The sequence below is a fragment of the Schistocerca americana genome, chromosome 7 (assembly GCF_021461395.2).
Source record: "Schistocerca americana isolate TAMUIC-IGC-003095 chromosome 7, iqSchAmer2.1, whole genome shotgun sequence".
Classification (NCBI taxonomy): Eukaryota; Metazoa; Arthropoda; class Insecta; order Orthoptera; family Acrididae; genus Schistocerca; species Schistocerca americana.
In genome coordinates, this window is record NC_060125.1 from 83,732,023 (window position 1) to 83,744,703 (window position 12,681).

General features: G+C 44.6%; 1 protein-coding gene across 1 annotated transcript in view; it reads right to left on the reverse strand.

The window, feature by feature from the left end:
* Positions 1-777: 777 nt before the first annotated feature.
* Positions 778-12,681, reverse strand: part of LOC124622730 (lipase 3-like) — a 147,711-nt gene continuing 135,807 nt past the window's right edge. The window contains exon 8 of the mRNA XM_047148521.1: positions 778-1,151. Within this exon, the coding sequence (XP_047004477.1) occupies positions 813-1,151 (339 nt within the window). The 3' untranslated portion in view covers positions 778-812. The remainder of the gene's footprint in view (positions 1,152-12,681) is intronic.

Below are 12,681 nucleotides of genomic sequence, written 5' to 3' on the forward strand. Positions count from 1 at the left end.
TTAATTCACGGTGAGGTGATGGTCACATGTACACCGCCAGGTTAGCCGAGAGCGCTAATGCTGTGCTTCCTGGAATCGGGTAGGCGTGCCGTCCCCGGATCGAAACCGCCCGGCGGATTAACGACGGAGGCCGGAGTGCCGGCCAGCCTGGATGTGGTTTTTAGGCGGCTTTCCACATTCCACTGGGTTAATACTGGGCTCGTCCCGACGCCCCGCCCCAGTTACACGGCCCGTAGACACCTGAACACATTCACACTATTCCATGGATTACTATAGACGCAGACAGTTGGGGTACACTAATTCCATCCTGGGGGGTACGGGATGGCGGAGGGAAGGGCATCCGGCCACCCCTTCAATTAACCTTGCCAAATCCGATTAACCATGCCGACCCTAGGGAACAAGGCATAAGCAAGAGAAAGAAAAAGAAAGAAAGTGGTGGCCACATGCACGCAAGGTAACTCATGTCTTCTGTTGTGTCACGCCACTGTATTCACCAGTTTTACAGCACTGAATGTATAAAATTTACTGGTACGTGCCTACCACTTCATTGCCGTTACTCACGTCAGCGGAGGAGTGTCACATAGCAGCCTGACACCAGTTCCATAACATCTACAGTGCTCCAGATAGCCGTCCCCTCTTTCAAACTGGCAACTACAATTTTTCCAGGTCGCCTTATGTCGTGGTGGAAAGGAGAGGAGAAGAGGGAAATAGAACATGTACTGCTGCGTGTAGTCTTTATAACGTGTAACATTTTTACATTCGATGTGCTAAGATATTTATGGCTGTCTCAAAGACTAGGCTCTATGGCGCCTCTACAAGCGTTGGTGTCTGCCCGACCTGGGTCGCAGCGAGCTGCCGACTTTAGGAACTGTCTTCTTCGCCGTCTGCGTTTTCTTTTTCTTCCTCCCCTCCGGCCGTGAACGCTGGGTCGGCGCCGACAGTCGCATCGACGTCCTGCTGGTCGAATCCGTGTCTACGTCTACGTCTTTACTGGCGCCGATGTCTTCACCGGCAAAGGCAGCCAGTACGAGAGGGTAGACTAGCGTGGGGGCGTTTTTCCCGATGAGGAAGTCAGAGTGAGCGAAACCGTCCTCCGGCACGCGGTAGAACCGGACATTAGACATCGTGTCATTGGCTAGGCGCTTCACATCCTGCGGGCAGAGACGAGTATTATTAGAGGCAGTGCCTTATCTTTTGTGATAGATCTGGTCGCATCTTGTTACTGCGTATTAAGTATCTTCGGGATTTCCAACAACTAGACAATTGTACACTACTGTCTAAATGTTAACCATGATCAAGAAATGAGACTATTATAAGGATGACAAAATTTTGCACCTGGGCTGTTATTACATATTATTAAATATATTTACTGAAGTGTCGGGTACACAACAGAAATTAAGAGCGTGTTATTATTTGAATTCGATAGGAATTTTGAAATAGAGTGGTACATCCTTGTAGACGGCGAAAGGTGCCTGTTATTGGTTCCTTTATTTTCTTTGTACCTCTTTTACCTTCTTTAAGGTCTTTAATATTTACTGTAAAACAACCTCTAAGATATTAAACTTCCACACCTTCAGTACAAACTGCTGGAATGGAATGCAAAGCCCTGAAGGCAAGTGTGGCGGGAAGTATTTAATCTTTGTAGGAGGGAATGACAAGAAATTGAGACCAAATAAAACACACATGTCGCAGTAAATGGTGCCCAAACAGTCGGGTATACACTGTCCCAACAACGTTGCGCCTTTTGTCGAATTTCTGTGGTTCCTGCAGGCCCTGGAGAACGAGTAAGTGTCCGCTTCATCATGACCCATACATGTTCAACAGACGATAGATCTGCTGAAACAGCAGACGTATGTGGACGTGCATTTTACGGCTGAAAAAGCACATCAGCTTTCTTTCGAAGAAATGGCAGTAGCACAGGGTTAACAGCCCTTGCAGTTTAGCGGGCACTGGTTACATTACCCTGCAGAAACACCGGATGTTGTAAGGAGCGTGTCAGAACTCACCATTAAATTGAAAACAATATAGCCAACTTAACGCTATTCTTTGCATTGTGTAAGCACTCAGATACCGATGGTAACAATCTGAGGGCGGAATATGGGACCGCGATTCCAAGCGTTGTTGTGGGACGAGATCCGTCTGCAAGCAGTGGTGTCGTTCGAGAGCTCGAAGACAGAAGGCGTGTCGTGCTGTCCTCACGTCGCTGATGGCAGATCTCACCACATTAAAGGCCTGATTTCATTTATATAGCCAGGAGCGATTTAGATGGCTTAGCTACGCTTGAAGATGGCATTCAAGGTAAAATTCGCAAGCACAGCGCAAAAGCAATTGCAGGGTTAGGCTGGTGATTGTTAGTCCGAGTTTGCAATAATCCCATGTTTTGCTTGTCGATTAAAGATGCCTCCTTATCCTCCAAGCAATAATAACTATTATCCACATCTAATTAATAAATATGCTGTGGTTAAAAAAAATGGTTCAAATGTCTCTAAGCACTATGGGACTTAACATCTGAGGTCATCAGTCCCCTAGATTTAGAACTACTTAAACATAATTAACCTAAGGACATCACACACATCCATACCCGAGGCAGGATTCGAACCTGCGACCGTGGTTCCGGACTGAAGCGCCTAGAACCGCTCGGCCACAGCGGCCGGCATGCTGTGGTTATTAAATGTTAATGTAACTTTGAACCTGAAATCGCTTGTTAATCTGGCACTCAGTCGTTATTGATAGCTATGTCATTGTAATTGTCATTGTCTATTATTCGTTATAGGTTGTGATGATTTGAAGTTTTAAATAGACTTATTCTATGAAATCCCTTCTCACAAGTTATTTAGTAGTTAACAGGACCGAAGCAAAACTCTTTTTATTAAATTCATTCTTAGTAACAATAATCCCTTGCCGCTGCTGGTGCATGCTGCTGTGAATTGGTGTAAACCACATGGAAAAAGGCAGTCATCTAAAAAGGTGAGTGCAAAACTTAGGGCCATAACAGAGACACTGTCACACCACAACGTGTCATGTACTCTAATCCAGTAAATTCCGTTGCACAAGTCAGATTCTGTCTCACTCGTAAATTCTTATTCAAAAGCGCAGTCAGATAGCTTATCCAAATTTTAGTTTTAAGTTTTTCATGACACGATCAGTTGAGGGCTTAAAGGACATGCAACACGCAACACGCACACAGTTTTATGCAGGTTAGATTCCGCTTACTGACAGCTCAGGTTGCTTGTCGAGTCTATTTTCACAGACGAACATAGAGGCATATTTGTTGTAGCTACGTTACATAACTGTTGCACATACGTTACAATGTGACTACGAATTGTAACTTATGACCTCAAACGCATGAAACCCGGGGTGGGACTTGAGAGCCGTGGACGACTACAGAGTAGCCCGGTCACCAGGTCTACGCCCCGTAAGTGTACATCCATCACTCGCATACAGACAGAACCCCCTCTCATCACTGGAGACAACAGAGCACCACTCAACTCTCCAGTTGAGTCTTCCGTGACACTAGAGCGGCCGTGCTCGGCGGTGTCATGGTGTCAGTGGTACCCTGGCAAGGGACACAAGTGATCTTCATTCTGTTGCAAGCAGATGGTCCCCAGTGCTGCCTGATAATACAGCAGGGGCAACACGCACCTCGATTTTATACCTGCATGGTCTTAGGTCAGCCAACGCTGCTCGCACAGAGCACTGATCTTGCCGAAAAATATACCTATTCATAAAAGCAGATAAAAATTGTCTCGACGCCTTCTTGGGAGACAACATCCACTCCTTCCAAATTAACGATGTAAGTGTAGACCAGATATTGCTTGAATTCAAAGATATAGTATCGGCAGCAATTGAGAGATTTATAACAAATAAATTAACAAATGACGGAGCTGATACTCCTTGGTACCAAAAACGGGTCAGAACACTGTTGCAGAAACAACAAACAAGAATGCGAAATTTAAACAGACGCAAAATCCCCAAGATTGGCAATCTTTTACAGAAGCTCCAAATTTACCGCGGACTTCGATGTCAGATGCTTATAATAGTTCCACAACGAAACTTTGTCTCGAAACCTGACAGAAAATCCAAAGAGATTCTGGGCGTATGTAAAGTATGCTGGCGGCAAGAACACAATCAATGCCTTCTCTGCGCGACAGCAATGGAGATACTGTGGTGTCACCGCCAGACACCACACGTGCTAGGTGGTAGCCTTTAAATCGGCAGCGGCCCGTTAGTATACGTCTGACCCGCGTGTTGCCACTATCAGTGATTGCAGACCGAGCGCCGCCACACGGCAGGTCCAGAGAGACTTCCTAGCACGATCCCCAGTCGTACAACCGACTTTGCTAGTGATGGTTCACTGACAAAATACGCTCTCATTTGCCGAGACGATAGTTAGCATAGCCTTCAGCTACGTCATTTGCTACGACCTAGCAAGGCGCCATTATCAGTTGCTATTGATCTTGTTAATCATGTACCGTCAGACCGACGTTCACCATTAATGGATTAAAGTTAAGTATTCCACCAGCTACGTCCGTTTTTCTACATTCTAATTTCCCTGTCCTGTTCCAGACCTCACGCCAGCCTGCGTGAGCTAAAACGCGTGCCTTTCAGCTTCCTCTGATATTCCTGGGTTGGCTCTCCTGCCAATCCACAACAGATATTATCGAAGACAGTGCTGCCAAAGCAGAGTTACTAACCACAGCATTCCGAAATACCTTCACGAAAGAAGACGAAGTAAATATTCCAGAATTCGAATCAAGGGCAACTGCCAACATGACTAACGTACAAGTAAATATCCTCGGAGTTGTGATCCAACATACATCACTTAATAAAAGCAAGTCTTCTGGTGCAGACTGCATACCAGTTATGTTCCTTTCAGAGTATGCTGATGCAATAGCTCCATAATTGACAATCATATACAACCGTACGCTCGACGAAAGATCCGTACCCAAGACTGGAAAGTTTCACAGGTCACACCAATGCTCAAGAAAGGTAGTAGGAGTAATCCACTAAATTACATGGCCATATCTTTAATGTCGATATGCAGCAGGATTTTGGAACATATATTGTGTTCGAACATTATGAATTACCTCGACGAAAACGGTCTATTGACACACAGTCAACATGGATTTAGATAACATCGCTTGCTGAGTGCTATTGGCAAGGGATTTCAGATTGATTTCGTATTTCTGGATTTCCGGAAGGCTTTCGACACTGTACCACACAAGCGGCTTGCAGTGAAATTGCATGCTTATGGAATATCTTCTCAGTTATGTGACTGGATTCTTAATTTCCTGTTAGGGAGGTCTCAGTTCGCAATGACTGACAGAAAGTGATGGAGTAACACAGAAGTGATTTCTGGCGTTGCCCAAGGTACTGTTATATGCCCTTTGCAGTTCCTTATCTATATTAACGATTTGGGAGACAATCTGAGCAGCCCTCTTAGGGAATTTACAGATGTCGCTGTCATCAGAAGCTCAAAACAAATTGCAAAACGATATAGAAAAGATATCTTCATGGTGCGAAAATTGGAAATTGACCCTAAATAATGAAAAGTGTGAGGTCATCAACATGAGTTCTAAATGGAATCCGTTCAACTTCGGTTACACGATAAATCAGTCAAATCTAAAGGCAGTAAATTCAACTAAATACCTAAGAGCCACAATTACGAGCAATAAGTTTCCTTTAATTTACGTCTAGGCCACAAATATTTTGTTAACAAGTTACCGGGTTCGGTGTATAATGACCATCATCAGATCTGTTTTATAAAAACACTTAAATGTGATTTGCAGAGTACCCATGTAGATGTAGATTTAGACGTTCGTCTGTACTACGCAGACATCCAGAATCTGCTTTTATAAAACAGTTCTGATGATGGTCATTATGGACCGAAACTGGTAATCTGTTAACAAAAGGTTTGTGACCATAGACGTAAATTAAAGGAAATTTATTGTATATACGGGTCACTGTTTTATTCGCGACAATGTCGCAGCTTGTGGAATTACAAACAACTTAAATGGGAAGGAATACATAGAAAATGTTGTGGGGAAGGTTAGCCAAAGACTACGTTTTATAGGCAGAACTCTTGGAAAATATAGCAGACCTACTAAAGAGACTGCTTGTCCATCCTCTTTTAGAATACTGCTGCGCGATATGGGATTCTTACCAGATAAGATTGACGGAGTACATCGAAAAAGTGCAAAGAAAGACAGTACGTTTTGTGTTATCGCGAAATAGGGGAGAGTGTCACTGAAATAATGCAGAATTTGGGGTGGACATCATTAAAACAAAGGCGGAATCTTCACACGAAATGACAGTCACCAGCGGTCTCCTCCGAATGCGAGCATATTTTGTTGGCACCTATCTACATAGGTAGAAACGGGCAGAGCTCGTTCGGAAAGATATACGTGTTCGTTCTTTCCGCGCGGTATTGGAACAATAGAGAATTACGAAGGTGGTTCGATGAACCCTCTGCCAGGCACTTAAATGTGATTTGAAGAGTACCCATGTAGATGTAGATGTAAACGTTCGTCTGTACTACGCAGACGTCCAGAATCTGGTCTACAGATGTGGGGATGTTCCACATAGGACAGTTGATAGCAGCGATATACCACCGTTATGTTGCGCTCAATATGTTCAACAGTCTGTCGATACATCCATCCAGCTTTCCCCAAGCCCGCAACGCGAACCTGTTTAAATGGTTGAAGCTGTTGAACAGGGCTATGTACACGTGAGTGGGGCATGGTAAACAATGATCACATCTCAACTCAGCACACTGCCTGCAGATTCAAAACATAGGGCGGACAGACAGATTTCTTGTGCGTCGTCTGTTCGCCGATGACCATGACAAATGAAACACTAACAGGATAACCCCTCGCAAACTCTTTACTTAAAGACTACATCGGAATGTTTGTCTTTGGTGAGCTATAGGTCCGGAGGCAATTACGTGCCTTGGCGGTAGATAGTGGCCTGTGCTTGTTTTTTCGAAAAGATCCCATCCATTATTGCCTTTCTTCTTGTTACTAGTGTAGCAGAGCATTGGAGAGAATGATCTTTCAGTGCCTTGAAGCGTTAAGACGTGTCAGGTTTTGAAGCTATATTTGAAGCAGCAAACTGTCCTGATTAAGTTACTGTGCTTGATGAAGACCCACGGTTTTGAGTGGTTTTTAAGACGTGCAAACTTGCCGTTAAGGCACTGCCAAATTATTTACTGTTCTCAGATCAGTCTTACCGTCTAAGACGACTCAATTCTTGTTAAATATCCTTCGCGCGATGTTATATGTTTCTGTATCCACACGCAATGGGGTAGGTTATGTGTGGTTGTCAAGTATCGAGAATTTAGTTACTACTAAACTCATTTAATTCTGTTTTGTATTAAATTCTTCCGTATTAAATTTCATCAGAGGTACATGATCGTCTTGGTGGATGGTATCGGGTTGTATTTCCTACAACGTAAGCTTGTTTCGTAAGACTGAAAGCAGGACTGTAATTCCAAACCTGCAATTTGTATCTATTCTTTTCAGCGACAACAGCTTGATGCTTAACGAAACTTGTCGTACAGTCATTTCCAGACAGATAATTTCTTTCATTATTTTGTGTTTCAGTATTTTGACAGTGGATTTCCCCATATGTGTCCCGTATAATCGCTTGAATGCTACCCCATTCGTCTCTGCGTACATAGTTTCTTTACCGCTTCATACGCCCACGAACCAGGTGGGACTGAATCTCGCGGTGAGCAATGGTCGTAATAATTTGTATCATCAGCGTAGTTTGGCGTGGAGCCTTGCATCCGATGCAGTAACGGTATGAACGGCGAAAATCATTGTATTGCGTAACGGTGTGTGTGGCTTATGGGAACGAATCCGTGGGTTTCCTGTGGAGCACAATATCAAATCTCGCACATGCCATGTTTTTTACGTCCTCACACACAGGAAGAACAGTATGAGGTCCTATTCTATATGCGTTCATTATGTTCGGATGCTTCTCGCGATGATAGATGTGAAAATGGCAGAGTTTTTCTTTTCTTTTTCTTTTTTTTTTTTTTTTTTCAGTGCCACAGTTTCTTCTAGCCTCCATTGTAATTGTGTCTGGCCCATTGCAAAGAAAATCTGAATTGAGAGTGTTACAATTATATTCTTAAGAATTAAATTACTTGTCTAACGTGGGCTCTTGGAATGCTTCTTCCCATTATGTATCCTGTAAATTGTAATGGCCGAATCGTGAAAGGTTGTCAGAGAAAAAGAAACAATAATTTAAGTATGAGTACTAGCTGTAAGTCTTGAGACTTATGTAGAGGTGCACACTACAACCGCTTTCATCAGTTCATTGCGAGCTACTACGAACTGAAAAAACCCGACACATCTTAACGCTCCAAGGCACTGAAAGATCACTCTCTCCAATGCTCTGCTACACTAGTTAATCTTACCGATTAACAACTGGAGGTAAAAAGCGACGCATTCACGTCCCATCTGTAAGCAGTCCCAAACGTCATATATAGGGTGTAGTGTATGCATCAAAATAACAGTAAAATGTTAAATAACGTTTTGTCTCAAACTGTTTTATTTCAGAGTAATGCAGTACATTAGGGATCACAAGTGCAACACAAATAACACAAAATTAATTCTTCTCAGAAAGAAAGGACACGTAGGGACCTGAAATCCAACATAACTATACTACTGCCCATTAAAATTGCTACATCAAGAAGAAATGCAGATGATAAACGGGTGTTCATTGGACAAATATATTATACTAGAACTGACATGTGATTACATTTTCATGCAATTTCGGTGCATAGATCCTGAAAAATCAGTACCCAGAACAACCACCTCTGGCCGTAATAACAGCCTTGATACGCCTGGGCATTGAGTCAAACAGAGCTTGGATGTGTAGATACAGCTGCCCATGCAGCTTCAATACCACACCACAGTACATCAGGTGTAATGACTGGCGTATTGTGACGAGCCAGTTGCTTGTCCACCATTGACCAGACGTTTTCAGTTGGTGAGAGATCTGGAGAATGTGCTGGCCAGGGCAGCAGTCGATCATTTTCTGTATCCAGAAATGCCCGTACAGGAACTGCAACACGCGGTCGTGCATTATCTTGCTGAAATATAAGGTTTCGCAGGGATCGAATGAAGGGTAGAGCCATGGGCCATAACACATCTGAAATGTAACGTCCACTGTACAAAGTGCCGTCAGTGCGAACAAGAGGTGACCGAGACGTGTAACAAATGGCACCCCATACCATCACGCCGGGTGATACGCCAGTATGGCGATGACGAATACACGCTTCCAATGTGCGTTCACCGCGATGTCGCCAAACACGGATGCGACCATCATGAAGCTGTAAACAGAACCTGGATTCATCCGACAGAACCTGGATTCATCCGTAAAAATGACGTTTTGCCATTCGTGCACCCATGTTCGTCGCTGAGTACACCATCGCACGCGCTCCTGTCTGTAACCGCAGCCATGGTCTCCGAGCTGATAGTCCATGCTGCTGCAAACGTCGTCGAACTGTTCGTGCACATGGTTGTTGTCTTATCCCCATCTGCTGTCTCAGGGATCGAGACGTGGCTGCACGATCCGTTACAGCCATGCGGATAAGATGCCTGTCATCTCGACTGCTAGCGATACGAGGCCGTTGGGATCCTGCACGGTGTTCCGTATTACCCTCCTGAACCCACCGATTCCATATTCTGCTAACAGTCATTGGATCTCGACCAACGCGAGCAGCAATGTCGCGATGCGATAAACCGCAATCGCGATAGGCTACAATCAGACCTTCATCAAAGTCGGAAACGTAATGGTACGCATTTCTGGTCTTTACACGAGACATCACAACAACGTTTCACCAGGCAACGCCGGTCAACTGCTGTTTGTGTATGAGAAATCGGTTGGAAACTTTCCTCATGTCAGCACGCTGTAGGTGTCGCCACCGGCGCCAACCTTGTGTGAATGCTCTGAAAAGCTAATCATTTGCATATCACAGCATCTTCTTCCTGTCGGTTAAATTTCGCGTCTGTAGCACGTCATCTTCGTGGTGTAGCAATTTTAATGGGCAGTAGTGTACATATTGTACATGTACCCAATAACATGTTCAAAATGATGTCCATATAGCCGAAAACAGTGACGCGCTCGCTGTCTTACACCTCTCTGATGTTGCAGGCTCCTTTCATCTCTTTCTGCACAGTTGCACAGCCGTTTTTAGTTCGCTAGTGTAGTTTTGCTACATTCTCAATAGAAGCACTACACACGGGCTCCTTGAGATGGCCCCGAAACTGAAAGTGCAGGGGATTAAGACGTGGAGATCTCGCAGTCCAAGCAATTGGTCCGGCACGACCGATCCACCTACCGGGATTAGCAACACTGAGATACTATCTAGTCTCCCCACTGATATGCGGAGGGCTACCATCGAGAATAAGCCATAAGTTTGTTCGTGTAGCAAGTGCGACATCACGAAGCAGGTCTCCCAATCCATGTTCCAAAATCTGTCGATACACTCTGCCAGTCAGGCATCGTGGAATGCATTATTCTCACTGGTCGTCCACTGCGCCGCATAAAGTGATCACTGAAAAACGATGTTGATATCTCGTAGTGTAATTGCACGAGTACTCTCATATGCTCACATATGCATCTTCTGAGCGTTCACGATACCTGCACGTCTAGTGGCTAGCGTTGCTACCTTTGGATCACGGAGTCCCCGGTTCGATTCCCGGCCGGCTTGGGGATTTTCTTTGCCCGGGGGCTATGTGTTTGTGTTGTCCTCATCATTTCATCATCATCATCATTCGTGACAGTGGCTAGAGTGCACTGTGTAAAAAATTGGACTGTTAAAAAATTGAGACCTACACGGGCGCTGATGACCGCGGAGTCGAGCGCCCCACAGACCAAACACCGTCATCACGATACCTGCACAGGTAAAGAGGCTCTCATCCGCATATGGTATCCGGCGACCGAACCGTGGATCAGCAGCATGGCGCTCGAGTAACCATTGACAGAATTTCTGAAGCCTAGGGTAGACTACAGGCGTCAGCTCCTGTATCTTCTGCAGGTGAAACGGGTCTATTGCTGTCTCCGAAGGAGGCGCCATACAGTTGATTGAGGGATGCCTACTTATACGGGGGGTACTTATCATCGAATCTTCATCTCGATGTCTTACCGCTGTCTGAATCTTGCAAACTCTGTTCATCTTATTTTGCACAGCTGCACATCCATTTTAAGTTCACTGGTGTAGCTGTGCTACTTTCTCAATAACAGTACTAGATACGAGCTCTTTCTCACCACCCACTCCATCCAGTCGAGACCGACCTAAAAGTGGCACACCCCGAATGGCACATTCCTTTACACGCCTGTCCACAAGTGTGAAAGTCTGATAGTTTGGTAGTCTTCTGTTCGGAAACATTTCCGTATGCCTTCGTCTTGCTGCGCGTGCTTTGCCTTTTTCTGCACCGTAAAGGGGTGCGTATCCGCGTATTCACCGTGTGAGTACGTCATCGTACCGTACACAACGAATACCGTCAGAATGAATGTACGTAGTACATCTGAAGCCGCTTCACTACAACAGCGTCATAGAGTACAATCCCCCACCAAAGTCAAGTAAACAAAAGGGCTTATTGCCAGAATCGAATGAGCAGTGTAGAGATGTGGCAAAAGCAACAACAGTCGATATGCAGGTAAACTCGACATGCCAAAAGCCTGTACTTGACCATCATGTAATACCTGCCACAAATGACATTATGCATCATAATTCGAAAATAAAGCAAATTCAGAAAAACGTTATTTAACATTTGGCTGTTGTTTTGATGCACAAATTATACCCACAAAGTCTGTGAAGTTACTTTTGAGCCACCCTGTATAAGGTCCTCAAACGCCAAGCAAGGCAGAGCTATAGTTAGAGAGTTCCAGCGACAGCAGCCTCGGATGAAGAAGCCTACAGTTGATACTATGTGAATGAGCGTTGAACTCTACCAGTCTTGTACAGTAAGAACGACTTGCAGATGCTTGCCTATTCGTATCTCTGGACTATTCGTTTCCGTCGTACATTTGTCTGCATGTACCTACACTGAGGTGACAAAAGTCATGGGATATCTCGTGCTGCCTCCACACCCGTCCATAATTGAGAAAGTTGGACGAACTGACCTCTCGATTGTTCGATAAATCGATGGGATTGATGCCAGGCGTTTTAGGTGGCCAAATGATTCGCTCGAATTGTCCAGACTGTTCTTCAAACCAACTGCGAACAGTTGTGACCCGGTGACATGGCGCATTGTCATTCATAATAGTTCCATCGTAGTTTGGGAACATCAAGTTCATGAATGGCTGCAGATGTTACGCAAGTAGCCGAACGTAACCATTTGCAATCAATGATTGGTTTAGTTGGACCAGAAGACCCACTCCATTCCATATAGATACAGCCCACACCACTATGGTGAAACCATCAGCTCGCACAGTGCCTTGTTGACAGCTTGGTTCCATGGCTTCTTGGGGTCTGCGCCCACACTTGTATCCTACCATCAGCTCCTACCTACCGCAAAGCTTTATGTTAAAAAGCTTGGTGCAGTGGTATTTACAGATTATCTGGTTCTTTAATGAGCACATGAGCAAGGAGATGATGCTTTCGTTGTTTTGCTTTGCTTAATACAAGAACCACAAACAAAAATTGATAAACTACATACTGACATC